Source organism: Cricetulus griseus, chromosome 2 (assembly GCF_003668045.3).
Source record: "Cricetulus griseus strain 17A/GY chromosome 2, alternate assembly CriGri-PICRH-1.0, whole genome shotgun sequence".
In the NCBI taxonomy this organism is placed as follows: Eukaryota; Metazoa; Chordata; class Mammalia; order Rodentia; family Cricetidae; genus Cricetulus; species Cricetulus griseus.
Genome location: NC_048595.1, coordinates 102,286,836 through 102,305,487, shown reverse-complemented (window position 1 = coordinate 102,305,487; position 18,652 = coordinate 102,286,836). Strand labels below are relative to the sequence as shown.

Genomic DNA, 18,652 nt, shown 5'->3' with positions numbered 1-18,652 from the left:
TGTGTCCATTCATCTGTGTTACTGCACAATTGGTTCCTTCAAATTCTAAATAACTTCCCTTACCTTGTACTCCTTGCAGTGTTTCACCATTTGGATTCAAACCACAGGCTGCCTTATCTTTTTTGTATTTCCTGCGGCCTGTCAACATATTGCTTATTGTGTTTTAACACCAAGGGCCACTTTAAGCCTTTCCTGCATCCCCTCCCATTTCAAGGTCAGGGTCATTTTTTTTGTTTGTGTGCTCATGTGTATTTCGTGCTCAATGATGATCCGTAGGCCATAATGTTAAGATTTATTCAGATAAACACCAGCCCAAACGCAAGCCAGAGCATGCCCAGAGGCCGAAAGCTAGTGTGGCCAGAGAAGGGCCTCCACGTGTCTGCAGCCCTTTAAGAACCTATCCTGACCTCCCCTTGACCACACTCTGACAGGTCAAGCACACCTGTAGCCAGCCCTTAGGAGGCGTGGTTACAGTGCCTCCCTACACATTTTCACTCATGATCTACACTGTCATTTTTTACTTTTTAAAATGAATTTTGATGTGTATGAGAGGTTGCCTGCATGCAAACAACTCACAGCCTGGTGTCTGAGAGAAGGCAATGGGTCCCTTGGAACTGGAGTTGTAGTTGGTTATGCACTACCATGTAGGTGCTGGGAACTGAAACAGGGTCCTCTGCAAGAACAAACGTGCTCTCAAACTGCACAGCCATTTCCAGAATTCCTTCTCCCTTTTTTGGAGACAGGGTCTAAGTAGCTCTGGCTGGCCTGGATCTTGCTTTGTAGACCAGTTTGGCCTCTAACTCAGACCATTTGCCTGCCTCTGTCTCCTTATTGCTTGACACCCAGCCTCCATGTTTTGCTTCCCTCCCTCCCCCGAGAGGGTCTCTAACTGACTCTGAAAGTCACCATTTAATCTAGACTGGGTAGCCTAGAATCTGCCACTGTCAATTCTATTCAGTGCTCACACTACACTGGCTTTTTTGTTTTGTTTTTAAAGACATGGGTGTTAGGAATCTGCATTCATGTCATTGTATTTGTTGTGCAACTTTTTTACTGTTCCAAGCCATCTCCTCTGCCCTGAGGGCCATATCTTAATACTGCTGTATAACTCCTGGCATCGAATTTACAAGTGAATGAATTTATCTACAAAACAGGTAAGGCTTTGCAATATGCAATAACATTAAGAATAAATCTTTTTGTGTGTGTGTGCACTCAAGGAATGGATGGGGGTTCAATGGTGAAAATGAATAGTGTGTTTAAGAGAGAAGAGAGAAAAGCCAAGCTTCAGATTTGAAACAATCTTATATACCGAGCAAACAAGTTTGAATATTTTCTGTCCAAGCAAGGGGCAAAGCTTGCAAGGTTGCTTGTTAACCAAGTTGGTCATTGTTAGCAGCATTCAGAAAACAAAATTATCTCCAGAGTTCCAGAAAAAATGGATGAAAGCAGTGGGCCCGAAAAGGTTCTTCCAGAAACACCTGACTTTAAAAGATAAATGGAAGACTGAGGTGTTCTTTTTACACCAGAGAATACTAAAAAGAATAGATTAGGCCAACTGCAAATGTTCTTACTGGATGACTAGGGCAGAGTCTGAGAGTGGAAACAAGTGAGGAAGAAGACTGTCAGCCACTGAGTAAGAACCTGTGGGGTTGTCCTAACAGACAAAAGGAAAACACCTGCATACTAAATGCCACCTAATAAGCTATAGAAGATGATTTTATAATCACCATAGTGACAACCGACTCAGGAGAGAAGCATCAATAGCTTACTAGGAAGAGGTCTCTTCCAGAATTTCAAAACATCTTCCCACAAATTAGTGAGAAAAGGAAGCCTACTGAGTAAAGAGTAGGGGAAAATACAACCTAACCAATGATCAATGGACAAACTTCAGGTACAACAACCAACAGATATACCATACAGTAATTCAAGCCAAGCCTACAACCTGAATCAAGTCACAACAAAGAAATTTTGGGTCATACTTCAGAAAATACATACTTCAGAAATACCAGTGCGTGACAGACATGTGATAGTCAACTGTTCCAGTCTGAGACTGGAAAAATAAGTATTTTTCTGGCCTGGATTTAAATGGAAGTGGAAGAGCTACTTAAAAACATCTTGAGGGACATTTGTATTTTGTTTATTTGGGGGGGGGGGGGTCTCGAGACAGGGTTTCTCTGTGTAGCTTTGGAGCCTTATCCTGGCACTCATTCTGGAGACCAGGCTGGCCTCGAACTCACAGAGACCCACCTGCCTCTGCCTCCCAAGTGCTGGGATTAAAGGCATGCGACACCAACGCCCATCGAGGGACATTTTTAAATCACACACCGTGCATCAGTGTTACATTTCCCTGATGTTACATCAGAGGTACATAAACCCACTCTTTAAAAAATAGGAATATTAGGATAAAGGAACATTCATGCATGTAACTTCAAGTTCAAGGATAGAAGGATAGCCTGGTCTACAAAGCGAATTCCAGGACAGGCTCCAAAGCTACACAGAGAAACCCTGTTTCGAAAAACCTAAAAAGAACGAGATCATATCCTCAGCAAAATACATGGAACTGGCAAATGATGTTACATGAAATAAGACAGACTCAAAGTATGTTCTCATATATGTGGAATCTAGATTTTAAAACTATTTGGAAAAGAGGATCAGTGGGAGAGGCGAGAGAGCAGTGTGTATGGATACTGGAATAAATATGACCAAAGTACATACATGGATGCTACTGCCATAGTAAAAATTATCATCTTGTACATCATCTACATATTGTATACTAATAAAATATTTCAAAAGTAAAAAAGGCAAATATATGTGTACATATGGAGTATCTAAAGATGGAAACAAGTGTGATAATACATTTGCAGATTGCTAGTGAAGAGTCCTATAAGCATTAACTCTTTTATTCTCAACTGGAAGCAACAGGGCTATAATAGGTTGAAGTTGAAGGGGATGATGCAGTGGCAATCGTTTGCAGTCTAACACTTACTTAGGAGACTGTGGCTGGATGGCTGGAGCTGAGGAATTGAGAGGCTGACTTCAGCAACACTGCTGGGGAAAAGCTGCATGCAGAAAAGTGTTTGTACCCTAACTGGAATGGAGAGGAAATGAAAATGCTCAACTGTAAAGGACACCGAGTTACTACACACTACATGTTCTTTAAACAATTTATACTCGATGCACTGCAACAGAAGATTAAGTTAACCAGAAAAATCAATGTTAAAATAGTATTGTACTCTAGTGAAAACTGCAAAAAATCCACTTAAGAAGCCACACAACAAATACATACACTATTACAGTGACAAGATTTCATGGTTAACTTGCCAACTTATTGCAATAAAATCTCAAATCATAAAACTGTAAAAAAAAAAATATTGTACATTGTCTTAAGCACTCGTGTACTGCAGTGTTTACACAGCCATAGTGGGCCTTCCAGACTGAGGAAGCACTTTATGTTACTGACAACTGTGTGAGCCTACTGGTACTCCAAAACCAAAGCCACTACCAGGTAAAAATGGGGGTTACAAACACACTTTAACATAAAGATCAGCCAGAACATCCAATTATCAAATGAAGAAAAATGCCATTTATAAAGTTTCTGGTGGTTCGAGGAGCAGTAAAGGGTTGTGGGTGGTAGAGTACAATGAGGTTAAGATGAAAGCTGGAGACAAATTTAGAGCCTAGTCTCAGATTTCTAAGCCATTTTGACTCAGGATTTTTATTTTATTATTATTATGGCCTGTATAAAACATCATAATGGGAAACTACTGAAGTATTTTAAGTAGGTAAATGGAAACTTAAAATTTTTTTTTTTTTTTTTTTTGCATGTCCTAGAATGGGGGTGGAGGTTAAGAGCAATAGTGAACAAAAGGATAGGCAGAGTACAGGTCAGAAATGCTGACTGGCTAGACCAGACGGCACAAAAACAACAGAAATCCTAGAAGAGAGATGGTGACTAATGAAGAGAGCTCAAGAAAATAAAAGCCTTGGGCACTTAGGCTTACAAACATAACTACTCTATAACCCCCAATAAATATCAGAATAGTTAAGTCTCCTTCCCCAAAACAAAAACAGCCAGATAGTTTCAGTTCAAAATTCCACCAGACTTTCTAAGAAGAGTTAATGCAATACTCCTCAAATTATTCCACAAAATAGAAACAGAAGGAACATTTTACGAGGCCACAATTACCCTGGTACCCAGATCACATTAAGACCCAACAAAAAGAGAATGACAGACTGATTTCCCTTGTAAACATAGATGCAGAAAATCTCAGTAAAACACTTGTACAAACCAAATCCAAGAAAACATCCAAGATTATCCACCATGATCAAGTAGGATTCACCCCAACAATGCAAGGATAGTTCCACATACATAAAACTATAAATGTAATCTACCATATAAAACCAAAAGGCAAAGACCATATGATCATCTCAGATGCAGAAAACACCTTTGACAAAACACAACACCCCTTAGGAACATACTTAAACATAAAGGCAATTTACAGCAAGCCAATAGCCAACATCAAATTAAATGGAGAAACTCAAAACAATTCCACTAAAATCAGAAACAAGACAAGGCTGTCCATTTTCTCCATACCTATTCAATATAGTACTTGAATTCTTAGCTAGAGCAATAAGACAACTGAAGGAGATCAAGGGGATACAAATTGGAAAGTAGTAAGTTAAAGTATTATTCCTTGCAGATGATATGATAGTATACATAAGTAACCCCATCTACCATGGAACTCTTACAGCTGATAAACATTTTTAGTGCAGTAGCTGGATACATAATTAACTCACAAAAATCAGTAGCCCTCCTTTATACAAATGACAAAGAAATACTGCACCTGACAGAAGAGAAAGTGGGGAATAGCCTTCAACTCATTGGCACAGGAAACACGTTTCTGAACAGAACACCAATTGTGCAGGCACTAAATCAACAAAACTGAAAAGCTCTGTAAGGCAAAGGATACCATCAGCCCTATACAGGATTCAGAGATTGAGGCAGCATGTCCAGGTTTGCACCAGGTCCTTTGTGTATATATTATGGTTTCTAGTTTGGTGTTTATATAGGATTCCTTAGTGTGCAAATGAGTGGGTTTTTATTGTACTTCCTCTTGGACTCTTTTCCTTGTTTTGTTCAACTGATTTTTTAGATTTTATCTATTTTATTCTTATCCCTTAGAAGCCTTTTTTTTTTTTTTTTTAAGATTTATGTATGTATACAGTGTTCTGCCTGCATGACAGGACACCAGATCTCATTATTATAGATGGTTGTTAGCTACCATGTGGGTGCTGGAGTTGAAACCAGGTCCTCTGGAAGAACAGTCAGTGTTCTTAACTCCTGAGCCATCTCTCCAGCCCAGTTGTTTCCTTTCTAATGAGACAAAAAGAGAGTGGATTCAGATGGGAGGGGAGAAAATGGGAGAAGGGAAAGCATCCCAAAACCCCAAAACACACACACACAGTACAAAGTTTCTTGTAATTATAAAGTCCATCCCTCAATCCCTGCCTTTCCACTATTTCTCAGTGAGATTTCAAACTGTCAGCATTAACCTTAGAGTCCTATAATTTTAAAACATTTGCTTAAAATTTTGAGGATTTTTTTTTTTTAAACCAAAGTTGTTTCTACTTTCAGCAACCCTGCCTCTAACATGCTAGGCCCCACTCCTGCTTTCAGATACTATTGCTGCCAACTTATTTTCTGGATTCTAACTATTACCTCAACCTCATATTGGGTCATATATCTATCTTACATGTATACAAAAATGTATCTTCACTCCAAAGAATTTACTAAAGTTTGTAGTGTTATATATTCTTTAAAGATTATTTATTTATTATGTATACAGTATTCTGCCTACATGCCAGAAGAGGGAATCAGATCTCATTATAGATGTGAGCCACCATGTGGTTGCTGGGACTTGAACTCAGGATCTCTGGAAGAGTAGCCAATGCTCTTAACCTCTGAGCCACCTCTTCAGTCCCCCTGAAGTGTTATATTTACATAATTGTTTAGCTAAACAATCCGTAAACCTCCTTGAGGGCAAGAAGTCTACCTGCCTTGTTCTCCCACTAAAACACAATACAGACTTGCCAAGCAGCAAGGCTTCCAATTTCCACTAAAAATGAACACAGAAAAATAAGGCAAATTGAGGCCCAAATTTGGATTGCGTTCAAGCTCTGCTGTTTACTGAAAATCCTTTTATTGGGCTAGATATAGAGCTATCTTATTTTCTCTAAAGATTAAAAATGAAGAGCCACTTGGTGTGAAAAACTGTCAAAGAAAAGTTAGGCCAGGGCTTGTGTCTGTAGTAAGTCAAATGCTTCAAAGTCATTTTCCTCTACGATACTCCCTGTTAAAGACCTGAACCAACCAACTGGGACCTGTAAATGCCAAAGTCTTTAAGACTTTGGCTCTAGCAAAACTTTTAAAGAAAGCAATGTTGCACAGGAAAATGTCTGAATTCTTTTACAGTGTACTATTTTATTGTCTTTTGTTGAATACACATTTGTTTCACTGCCAGTCTGGATAAACAAGTATATAAACAAAAAAAAAAAATACTAAACTCTTGCTTTTGGCAGATGTCAAGATAGCCTGTGTAGAATAAAATGACGTATTTCAGCCTAAGAAATGGTTTTGAATCATACAAATTTTTTATGAAAAATAACTGTCCAAAAGCATTCTCCCAGCTTATAACACATTTGCAGAATAACTCTCAAAAAAAATTCAAAAATACTAGCATAAAAATATGTCAATACCATATGGCTTTATGAAATAACTTCTAAATTTTTTATTTTTATTTAAAAAGGTTCCCAAGTTTTAAATAAACTGCTAGCAACATTTTCTTCACTTAAAAGTGCATATATCTGGGGATGGGACATACATAACTTTTTGAACAAATAATGTTACAAATTCACACACACACACACACACAAACACTTAAAATATTTTGAGGCAAAGTTTTTGCAACAAAAGTCACCCAGATGACTTTTCCCTCTTTTTTTTTTCTATAGCCTCTGAATTATCAATGAGATGCTTTGGCAGTTTTAAGACATATCAGTCTCCACCAAGAGACACTGACAATAATGAGGTCCGTGGCGATGGCAATGGTCCTGATGGCTCTGACTGAATAGATGTATTACTGGACTGGCTCTCCAAATCCGAAGCAAAGGTGCTTTCTTCTCTTACATCAAGAGTTTGTTCAACTGAGACTGCGGGTGGTACACTATTATCCAGAGTTTGGCTGGTATTCAAGTCATCAGCAAGTGCAGTAACATCACATTCTTTGTCCAAGACACCAAGCTCATCTTCTATTGTGACAACATCTTTAGTTTCAAATGCTTCTTCCAAGGAAGGAGTCAAAACTTCACTGTGCACAGGCTGTGGAAGTTTACTATTGCTAGGGTCCACCCTTGCCTTTAGCACAGAATCCTTGTCACTATCACTGTCGATGGTTATAATAACTGGGGAACGTGAAGTATTATCTCCATGGTGCTTCTTATGCTTCTTCTTATGTTTCTTCTTTTTCTTTTTATGGTGTTTAGTTGTGTCAATAGTTTTTCCTTCATAAACTATCTCTACACTTAGGCTCCGTGCCCTCCTTTTCCTTTTCTTGTGCTTTGTCTCTCTGTCTGATGATCGGCTATCTGAAAAGCTGTCACTCTCATTTTTATAATTTCCATCCAGTTTTGATGATTTTTGGTAATGACTGTCCTTCACTTTGGTAGCACAATCACGGGATGGCTGACCCACTTCATTAGTACCTTCCAAATGCCGGGTTTTGTACTTTCGTTTCCCTCCAGGCTTTTCATTTCTCACTCGGTCAGGCCCAGTAGATGTAGTCCTTGACCTATTACTAGACAGGCTTCTTGATCTGTGCCTTTCATAGTAGTAATATTTCCTTTCACTGTGATTCTTCTTCCTGGCATTTGTCCTTTCAGAAAAAGATTGAATTCTGAATTCTGGACTTGAAGATTGTCTAGAATAATGGGCTCTTGAAAGAGTCCTCTTCCTATATGATGATTCATAACCATCCCTGTCCTTGTTTCTGCTATAATAAGTATATTCCCACTTATATTTGCTTCCGTAATTATTTCTCAAATAATAGCGATCTCGATTTCTGCTTCGTGATCTTCTTTTGTCATGATCACTGCTACGAGATCTTGATCTACTGCTGCTCCCACTGCTCAGAGAAAGGGTCTGGCTTCTTCTTGACCAGCTGCTCTCTCTAGTTCTTGATCTCTTTTTGTCCCTCCTCGCTCTAGGTCTGCTACTACTCTCCCTACTTCTGGATTGTTTATTCTTCATTCTTTTCTTCCCATGATGCTTCCTATGATTTCTCTGATCATGCCCACTTCTACTCTGGGAATGTGAATCTGAACTTCTCGATCTTCCCCTCTTCCTGTGTCGATGGTTATATGGGGAATATACTCTGTCTCCTCTTGTAGATGAACTGTCCCTGGGAGTTGACGATGATGTAGATCGTTTCTCTTCTTTCTTTGATTTTATTCTTCTATCAGAATCACAAGGGCTTTTACTCACTTGCTCGTCCTTTCCAAGAAGAGAACGTGGAGATGAACACTGACAAACATCACTATCATCAGAACTGTAAGACTGCTCTTGTTCTTGTGTCTTCACTGTTTCCACTTTCTCATAAGAGCCCAACTCAGAATCAGAAGACAGTTCAACAAGTTCTGGGGTCCTTTCAGCCAGTGGCTTAACAAACCCAACAATGACACAATTATCTGATGATGAATCACTGTCATTATTTAGGTCGTCATTGGTCTGTTCTTCCTGTACCTGAGAGGTGGCTCCTGTGGGGACAAGTTCTTCATCTGAACTGTCTGAAGAATTTAAAAGGGAAGACATACCAACATGTACTTGCTCTGAACTTGAGTAAGATGGTCCGGGAGTTTCGTCGTCCCATGGTGCCTGCCTAACAGTGGATACATTCACATCCAGCTCTTGAGTCTCAGCCTCATCTGGTGATATTGTTATGACTGAAGAATCAGAATGGCTGCCTTCTTCAGATGAAGGAGGGCAATCATAATTAGCATGCTGGTCAAAAGCTGCCATGTTGAAGGGAGATCGAGCAAAACTGATAAATTCGTGTATAAAATGCTCAGTTCGATTTAGCAAAAATGGTCTCAAGTCAGACACAAATGCCTGACTCTCTAAATCATATCGAGTAACGTTACTCATAATGATGTGCTGGACAATATTTACCAAGGATCCATGGGCTCCAAAAAGAACCGTAAGCTCACGTTTTAACCAAGGAACTAATCTATGAAGGCAAGCTGGATTTCTACGGAAGAACTCAGCTGAAATATCCCTGTAGCGGCCGCCATCTTCAATGCTTCTAACTCGAACACCAGCTCGATAAAGAGTTCGTCTAAAATTAATGATATCTTGTTCTTGAATTTTCCGCAAAGACCTTTCATCTGCAGAAGCTGTCCCCCTTAATGCCATTTGTCTCATAAACTGAGGAATTTCAACGTCTCTAGGTCTTGCTGCAGAAATGCCTAACCCTTCAAACAGTACTCCACTGTCTGGTGGGGCAGTTGTTCTTCTAGTTGTGGTACTACTGGCTGGGTAAAAAGGAGCATTCCGTTCTCTTGTCATAGTCGTGCGGTAGCGAAATCTTCGAACCTCAGGAGGCACAGTAAAAGAACCATATGTAGTTGGTGCCCTTAGGACATATTCCTTGAAGTCATCTTCAGCCCTCACAGAATGGAAAATGGAATCAAAGGGCTGTTTACATAGTGGACATTCAGCTTTGTTTTTTGACCACTCTTGCACACAGCTAAAACAGAACTTATGTAGGCATCGATCTAAGTAAGACACATTATCAAATCTATCCAAGCATATAGGACACTTAGAATCAGGAGATGCATCAGCTGGTACGTTCTGTTGCAATTTGCTAGTACCAGCTTTAGGTGAAAAGTTGTCCATTTTAAATTCCTTAGCAGCTGAGGCCATTATCTGTAAAAGAGAAAAAAAAAATGTATCAGTAACTCAATAAAATGATAACAAAAAAAAACTTTGTTCATACTTTGGCAAAAATGAATGGTTTAAATAAAAAAAATACATAATAAAAAAGCATAACAACATAGCAATTAAAGCACAAGCTCCAAGATGGTATTTCCTAGGATAAAATCCTCTTCTGTACTCTTAAGTGTTACTATCTGTACTTTAATGTCACCGGTAGGTCAGACATCAGGGAAAATACCCAGTATATAGTAAGTTCTTAGATAAGTATTTGACACCAACCCAGTCACAGAGAACAGCACACAAAGAGAACAGCACAAAATCAAACATGTACCTTTGTTCCCCACTCATGGTAAGTTACCTTTTTAGTGATTCTGTTATTTCTGATGCTATGATCATGTTTCTTTCTAGACCTTACATAACAGAGGAAAGCCTCTTGTCCTCATGTTATTTTTCACATATGGTTTTGTATTTCACACACATACATGCACGCACCTAAGACCATGGTCTACCTATAATATAGGCCTCTACTAACTTAACAGTCGGGCCTGAGAGATGGCTCAGAGGTTAAGAGCACTGACTGCTCTTCCAGAGGACCTGAGTTCATTTCCCAGCAATCATATGATGGCTGATAACCATCTGTAATGAGTTGAGATTTGGTGCCCTCTTCTGGCCTGCAGGCATACACGCAGGCAGAACACTGTACACATATAAATAAATCATATATATATATATATATATATATATATAAGAATTGTATAACTTAACAGTCTAACTACTGGGTATTTACGTTTCTAAAATAGTCTATGAAATAATTTATGTGTACCCAATTTATTTTATAGGATACAATACATGAGAAAGTTCATCTGTCTAAGCCAATGCTATAGCTTTCAGTGAAAGCTTCACTAAAAAATGGTCCAGTAGCACTGGAAGGTAGCACGTGACTCCAACAACTGAGTAAATGTCAACTGTAGTGATGCCACGAGGACTGCCACGCTACTACCAAAGTATTATATTCAATCACTGCTTATGCATAGTTCTAAGTATTTCTTCTTTTTGAGAAAGGGTTTCCCTGTGTAGTCCTGGCTATCCTGGAACTCATCTGTAGACTGGGCTAGCCTTGAAACTCACAGAAATCCATTTGCCTCTGCCTCCCAAGTGCTGGGAGTAAAGGTGTGAGCCACTAACACTACCAACTGGCATTTCTTCTTTTGTTTTTTGTTTAAATTAGCTTTTATTTAAATTAAAAGGAATCTTTTATTTTATATACCAATCCCAGATCCCTCTCCCTCCATCCTCCCATTCCCAACCCCACCCCATGCTCCCAATCTTTTTTATTTTAATTTTTAAAAAGTGTATACGGTGTTCTGTCTGAATGTATGCCTAGAGGCCAGAAGAGGACACCAGATCTCATTACAGTGGTTGTGAGCCACCATGTGGTTGCTGGGAATTGAACTCTGAACTTCTGGAAGAGCAGCCAGTGCTCTTAACCACTGAGCCATCTCTCCAGCCCCCCAGCCAGCATTTCAAAGAACCTGTCTAAGCTTCTTTTGCTGTTGTCTTGATTTGGTTGAGGCTGGGTCTTACAATGTAGCTCATACTGGCCTCCAAAACCATAGTGTAATGATCTTATCTCTGATTCCTGAGTTCTAAGACTGTCAGTGCAGGCCACCAGACCTAATCTTCTCTTTTTGCTGAATCTAAAAGTGAAACCACAATGTATAGTATATATTTAATGTCTCCTTTCTTACTGTCTGCACCCCCATCACGAGAATGTTAATGATCAGTTTTCTTTACATATATCACATCAGGTTGTAGCTTACAAAATGAGTTTCCTGGAGCCGAAATCAAATATCCATTTTATTTCAGTCCTCATTTATAAAGCCTTTCTTATATTCCATTTTATACTACATATTTAAAAAAATTGTAGTATACATATTTAAAAACTTCCCTTCTTTAAATTTCTCTGGGCCTATTACTCATCTTCCACTCTTTTCATAAGAAACTCCATCACCACTCAAATGCTAAGTTGGCTAAATAACAGAACTATCACTTCCTAAATAATCACCTCATTGATCTAAAAAGTAAAAAACAAAACAAAAAAACCTCATCAAACACTTAAACTATCACAGAAGTACAAGTGTTCCACCAGATTTTCCAAATTAAACATGTTCACTTCAGGCATTTTGACTTTCTCAAAACGATAACTTAAGAGAAAGCCAATTAATCCAAACAAATGTCTCTTTAATGGTCCAGATATTTCCAGTCTTTTATTCAGAACTCTTCAACAGTCTTGCAAAGTGGAATTATAAATACATAATACTGTTTTTTGCTCTGTTTATTTATTATGTAAGTAGTTCTGGGGAATGGAATCCAAGGCCTCAAAAATGCCAAAATACTCTACCAATAAGCTACATCCTCAGCGCTTTTGAATGTATTCAAACTCTTAACAACATCACATAAATTTCTTAGTATTTCCCTCTAATAATCAACCCATTCAGAAAAAAAAGATTCATGACTCATGAGGAAGAGAGAGAGAAAGAGAAAGAAAAAAACCTTGTAGGATCAAGGACAGTCTGTGCTCAGAGCAAACAAATGGCAAAAAGGGAAGGAACTGCAAATGCTATGAGACAAGAGCTGACAACCAGGCTTCCACTAAAACTAGAGGAACATGCAGCACTCACTTTAGTTGGTCCCTCAATACAATGGATTGATTAAAAAAAAAGTGACCAGCAAATTTCAAGATATAACACATTTTATCTTAATTTGTTTCTTTGGAAGGTAGAACTTTAGTGTTCACTAACCATTTCTAATTCACAAGAAATTTGCAACTCAGACCTGGGAATGTATGTAGCTCAGTGGTAGGCCTGTCTGATACAGGTAAGACAGTCCTGGTTTTTATTCCCAGTGCCATAAAACGAAAATAAATCACAACCCACGAATAATTAAAGGATACTAGACTGTAAACTCCAAACATCAATGAAGTATACTTTTTTTGAAAAAGTGAAACCTTAAATCTTCCCTAATTTTGAGAAACATATTACTTTGACAGCACAAGACTAAAGACTGACCAAGAGGTAAAAAGAACAATTAGATTTTTCTTGTCTTTCCCATACAATATATTTAGCTCCACAATATGGTACAATTAGAAACATAAAATAGCAATGTAATGATAATATAATCAAGAGATTGCCTGCTCAAAAATCAGCACTACTAAAATTGTTAAACTACAAATGAAGTAGAATAATTGTTTGCCTTAGCATTTATTGGTATTTACTTAGTATTTACCCAAAAATAATCTTGGTATTTACTCAAAAGAAACTACAAAACACACCCAAATAAAGTCACAGATTAGTTACTGGTGTCTCAGACGTGGTAACTGAACTGTTCATCAACTTACAGAATTAACAGTATATGGTTTGGTAACTATCAACATGGTCAAACCCAGGCTGGGGAAGTCACTGATTCAAGGGGAGAAAGAACCTGGTGGTTTTGCTAAGGCTTCTCAACCTTGGTCAGAGCCATTTTTTTGTAATGCAGAGACTTTTTACTGGTCATCAACGCACTAAGAATAAGCAACTGTAAGTGTCTGACAAGCCAGTTAAAAATTATAGCACAGGGCTGGGGAGATGTCCCTTGCAAAGGACCCAGGCTGAATTCTCATACCAACATGGCAGCTCACAATCAGAGAATCAAGGTGTATGTGTGTGTACTCCCAAAGCCCCACCCTTAACTGAGGACCTATAAATAAATAGTTAATGGCTGCTGTGAAGAGAGAGAGTCACTTCCTTTGACTCTACAGGTAGGCTGCCCAGGCACCAGCATATTCATACAGCCATATATGCTTATAGGCTGCAGTAACTGGACCCAGTGGGTTATATAAAAAACATATGTTCACAAAATTACTTAGCAATAAAAAGTAATTAAGTACTGACTGCTACAACCTAACATTCTAATAAATGAAAAGACCACATACTATATGGTACCATTCGTACAAATGACCAAAATCTATAAAGAGGGAAGGATGACTTGAGCTGGTTAAGAGATTTCTTTCTGGGAAGATGAAAATGATCCATAAATGAGATCTGGGTGATGACTACACACTTAGGTAAATACATTAACAGTCATACTGGAACAGCGAGGAAACAGACTGAGATGGGAGATTTGCACAACAAGTCCTTATTTAGGTGGCAAATATGGAACCATTTATATTTTGTATTTTGGGTTTTAGAAGAAGCCTCATTAATGCTCATCTACCCTAGAAACCTAGGATTTAGGACTACCAATTAGTTCCTCCAGAACAAATTAGCCAGTTCTGCTCCTACTTCCTGAACAGTCAAAACCAAAACAAAGTCTATTACTTTAGGATGCACTGAACCTTTCCTAAATCTTCAAATCCACAGATTCTAACAAAGATACAAACCCTTCTATACCATAATTCAGGAGAAATTTCAGATAACAGAGTCAAACATACCCAGGGAAAATAGGGAGAGATAAAGCTAGACTGGAAGTTTGGAAAACTTAGTGCATTTCAGGGTTTTCTCCCCCCCCCCCCACAAGACTTTCTATGACAGTTATCTTCTACAGTATTCCTTAAATTATCACTGGACAGAGAATTTAACCATCTGGTTGTACTTTAGCGATGCTAACTCTAATGCAGCATCAGTCAATACCAAGAATCGACAGTTTTTAGGATGGTGGGAATAGGGAAGAAACAGGTCTCATTATGTAGGCCTGGCTGGCCTGCAACTCAGATCTGCCTGCCTCCTGAGTGCTGGGATTAAAGGCATGTGACACCACACCATGTTAGAATCACCATTTCTTAGCTTGATTCCTCCAGAGACCAAGCCGGGACAAACATTCTCAATTCTAAAATGGAATACCAGCAGTCATTTAAATTTTTTTTGGGGGGTGGGGGTGGGGGAATGAGTTTCAAGGCAGGATTTCTCTGTTGCTTTGGAGGTTGTCCTGGAACTAGCTCTTGTAGACAGAGATCCGCCTGCCTCTGCCTCCCGAGTGCTGGGGTTTAAGGTGTGTGCCACCACCGCCTGGCAACCAGCACTCATTTGAAAGAGGACAAAAAAAGTTATGTGAAGGGATATAATTCATGTGCTTGATGAACAGTAAGAACTCAACATAGCAGCATAAGTTATGGAAAAGTTTGATTTTGATAGTGACCATCATCAATAACTGATAGGTTTCCAAAAATAGTCAATAGTAATAAATAACAATTATATACCTAATGTATCTAAGCAAAGTGGTTAATAACATTCACAAGTAGATGTAGACAAACAAGAACAATGGCTGTTAAAAGCCATCTGGGTTCTATTTGTAAGTCTGAGTAATCAATTCTAAAAGTTATAGGACATAAGTGACCAAACTTAATTCTTATTTTGAGGGGTGGTTTCAAGACAGGGTTTCTCTGTGTACCCCTTGTTGTCCTGGAACTTACTCTAAGCTACACTGGCCTCGAACTCAGGGACTAGCCTGCCTGTCTCCCAAGCGCTGGGATTGAAGGCTGGAGCTAGATTTCAAATATCAGTATAAAAATAATTTATCCGAACCAGGCACCCTGGAATACCCTGCATTCCCAGCACACTGGAAGAGGAAGGCAAGAGTAGTCAGAAAATCAAGGTCATCCTCTGCTACAAAAGAACTCCAGGACAGTCTTGGCTACAAGAGTCCCTGCCCCAAAATGGGGCATTAGGGGTTTGCTTGAGAACTATTCCCCGTGAAAGCCACTCACTCCAGATAAGATGATTGAGTGCGCCAACTGCGGCTTTTCCTTTTGCATTTCATGTACTAAAAATCCAAACCCTCAATTCCTCCCAAACAACAATCTCTACCTATTAGTAGCTTAAATCTTAAGCACCTGTTTCTCTGTTTCTTAATCTAGAAACTTACCCACCAAAAAACGCTTTCCAGTTTCAGTCTTAAATCCCTGTGCTTACTTCTTCACTGCCCCTCTCCAGTCTACAAATCAGAATTACCAGCCCAGAAGGAAAGCTGCACTAACTAGATGTGTGATGAAGTTGCAAGGCACACAAACCCTGCCCGCCCACATGTTTAATACTGCACAACTTCACTGTCTTAGTGGTTTCCTTGCCCTGAAAACGGCTGGCATGGATGGAAAGACAGACACACGACATACATTACATAACAAGGATCAACTGAAATGCTACTCCCATTTCACAGACTGGGTCCAGGGGCTGAGGACTCGCCAAGGTCACACTTCCTAGCAGGGGCCGCAGTTCTGCTGGGACACACTGCACTTTCCAGTATTCATTCAAGCTCGCGCTCCTCGGGCGGCGCTGTGTGACACTCCCCTCCTTCGCCCACCGCCACCGATCCACAGGTGCCCCCGTGTCGTAGCGACATCGCGACCCCGGCCTTCGGAGGCCCGTTCCCGGTCCCGCCAAACCGGACTCACCTCCGAGGACGCGGGGGCAGGCCCGGCCGGGCCGCTGGAGGCCAGCTCCCGTCGGTTCAGTAAGCTCGGCCGGTGGCGGCAGGATCCGCGAAGGCGTACCCGGCGGCTTCGGCGCCTCCCCTCTTCAGCAGGCGCCAGAGGGGGCGCTTCTCCCTCCTCGCGAGACAGCGGAGACCCCGGCGGCGGCGGCTGCGACCCCTGTGACGTAGAACGCTCATCACCAAAGGCAGTTTGGGGGCGGAGAGAAGGCGAGGCCCATCCTTCCACCCCCTCCGAGCCCGCCCAGCAAACGGCGGCCCCACCCCCCACGTTCCGGGCGCGTGCGCCGTGGAAGGAGCCCGCAGGGGGCGGAGCCTAGGGCAGACGCCAGACCCTGCCCAGCCCCCCACCACGGGGGGCGCGTGTTTGGGGGTGGGGGCGGAAAGGCACGAACTCATCGCTGCCAAATAACGCGGAAAAACCGAAACCCCACGAACTTCGACGAGTTCCTGTAATCCTCTCGAGTGTAACAAGAATCGGACCGAGTCCCACAGAGCCTTCGTCCCCATGTCTTCTTTAGCTGGGATGAACACCAGGCGTCGAGCACTTCCCCAGCCATCGCCTGTCTCCTAGCGGCCTGCTTCCCCTTCCCGCCCCTGCAATCCAGACTAAAACCGTGTCTGACATCCGCGCCCGAAGCCGCGCAGTCCGGGCTCCGCCAGCCAGGGCTCCTGGGCGGACGTCGCCAGCATCCTCAGGCCGAGCTGCCCGCCTGCCAAACTGCTCTCCTTGGGACTTGGTATTTCACATTTGCTGAGGTCCTAGACTCGATTAAACATCCCGTCGACACTTGCTGAGTGGCAGGTCCACCATGCGGGTAACACATTTTTAAAAATGCCACATATCTAAAAACATTCCCAGTAGTAAGCGACAGCATTCTTACTAGACGTTCTCGATGAATGGCCGAACTAACAGTTTACAACGATTCTCCAGTTACATAAGGGAGTGGATGATACTGTTCGTGCCAAGCATACACATATAATCGTTTATCCACATCTTGTGGAAACGGACGCGGGTATGGGACGGCAACTTTAATTCTAACAGCCTATTTTCAAATAAACTCACATGCACACGATGGCACACTATTCTGCGCTATAAGGCACTGCGACTGGAGGAAAAGGGGACTGAGGAATGTCCATCTAAGCGCAAAAAAAGCGCGATTTTAAAATTTTTTATTTCCTCCGCTGCCTGAAAGGCGGGCTAGGCCCGGATCACGTGACGCGCCCCAACTTCGGGCGGAAGCGCGCCGGGAACCGCGGAAAGATGGCTGCTGCAGCGGGGCGGACGGCTTCGGGGAGCGAGCTCTAGGTCCGCGCCACCCCACCCCTGCTGATCCCTTACCATGAGGCCCGTGAGTCGCCGCACCCTGGACTGGATTTACTCCGCGGTAGGTAGCGAGGACGATGGAACTCCCAGGCGCCGCACCCCTCTGCCCGCGAGGCAAAGGCCGACTGTTCGTCTACAGCTCGGAACTCCAAAACCCATTCCTATATTGAGCGTTTACGCCCCGCCCCCGACTCCGCCTCTTCCTGGAGGACACGCTTTTCCGCCCCTGACGTCATGGCTATCGGGCCCTGGCCTCAGGCCTGGGTCCTAGTGCCTGACAGGCTGCTCCCACCTGTAGCTAGCTGGTAACCTGGCCTGAGCAGGCCAACTACCCAGCACATTGATTTTTCTTTTCGCCTTTCCTCCCCTCTTTTAGTTGCTACTTGTGATCGTTTTGCTCTCCTGGGGATTCGTCATCTACGCATCAACTGTAGCTGCACGACGACAGCTACAGAAGGCTTTTCCAGACAAATTCTTTGAAATGAACGAACTTTGGTAGTTCCCAGCAAAACCTGGTTTTGTCCCTCAAATGGCACCTATGTAGACTTAAAAGTAAAATTCACAATACAAAATTGTGTATGGTCTTTTGTGATACGCGTTAGCATGCTAATTTTTCATATGGATCAAACAGCCCTTTCTTTCTGTATCAGGTTATAGATTTTTTGTTTGTTTGTTTTTTGTTTTTCGAGACAGGGTTTCTCTGTGTAGCTTTGGAGTCTATCCTGGAACCGGCTCTTGTAGACCAAGCTGGTCTCAAACTCACAGAGATCCGCCTGCCTCTGCCTCCTGAGTGCTTGGACTAAAGGCGTGTGCCACCACTACAGGGCCAGATCATAGATTTTCATTCTAGTGCTTCAAACACTTCATAACCT

At 41.4% G+C, this 18,652-nt stretch overlaps 2 protein-coding genes across 3 annotated transcripts; one reads left to right on the top strand and one right to left on the bottom strand.

Moving 5' to 3' along the window:
* Window positions 1–6,457: 6,457 nt before the first annotated feature.
* Topors (TOP1 binding arginine/serine rich protein, E3 ubiquitin ligase) lies at window positions 6,458–17,953 on the bottom strand. 2 transcript variants are annotated; one of them, XM_027403374.2, is made up of 3 exons: window positions 17,796–17,953; window positions 16,416–16,613; window positions 6,458–9,979 (listed from the first exon to the last, which is right to left on the bottom strand). In XM_027403374.2, the coding sequence occupies exons 1-3, from the start codon at window positions 17,796–17,798 to the stop codon at window positions 7,055–7,057; spliced, it is 3,126 nt and encodes a 1,041-aa protein (XP_027259175.1). In that variant the 5' UTR covers window positions 17,799–17,953; the 3' UTR covers window positions 6,458–7,054. The 2 variants fall into 2 exon arrangements, with proteins under 2 accessions (XP_027259175.1, XP_027259176.1); XM_027403375.2 differs by lacking the exon at window positions 16,416–16,613 and having other exon boundaries at window positions 17,796–17,937.
* On the top strand, window positions 16,778–18,382 carry Smim27 (small integral membrane protein 27). Its single transcript, XM_035439927.1, has 3 exons — window positions 16,778–17,271; window positions 17,650–17,841; window positions 18,157–18,382. Exons 2-3 carry the CDS (start codon window positions 17,797–17,799, stop codon window positions 18,277–18,279), a joined length of 168 nt encoding a protein of 55 aa, XP_035295818.1. The 5' UTR covers window positions 16,778–17,271; window positions 17,650–17,796; the 3' UTR covers window positions 18,280–18,382.
* The last annotated feature ends 270 nt before the right edge of the window (window positions 18,383–18,652 follow it).

Coding starts and splice junctions, on each gene's coding strand:
- Smim27 (XM_035439927.1), top strand. CDS start 17,797: ATGAGGCCCGTGAGTCGCCGCACCCTGGACTGGATTTACTCCGCG. Junction 17,842..18,156: donor TGGACTGGATTTACTCCGCG/GTAGGTAGCGAG, acceptor CCCCTCTTTTAG/TTGCTACTTGTGATCGTTTT.
- Topors (XM_027403374.2), bottom strand. Junction 9,980..16,415: donor CTGCCCCCGCGTCCTCGGAG/GTGAGTCCGGTT, acceptor TCTCTTTTACAG/ATAATGGCCTCAGCTGCTAA.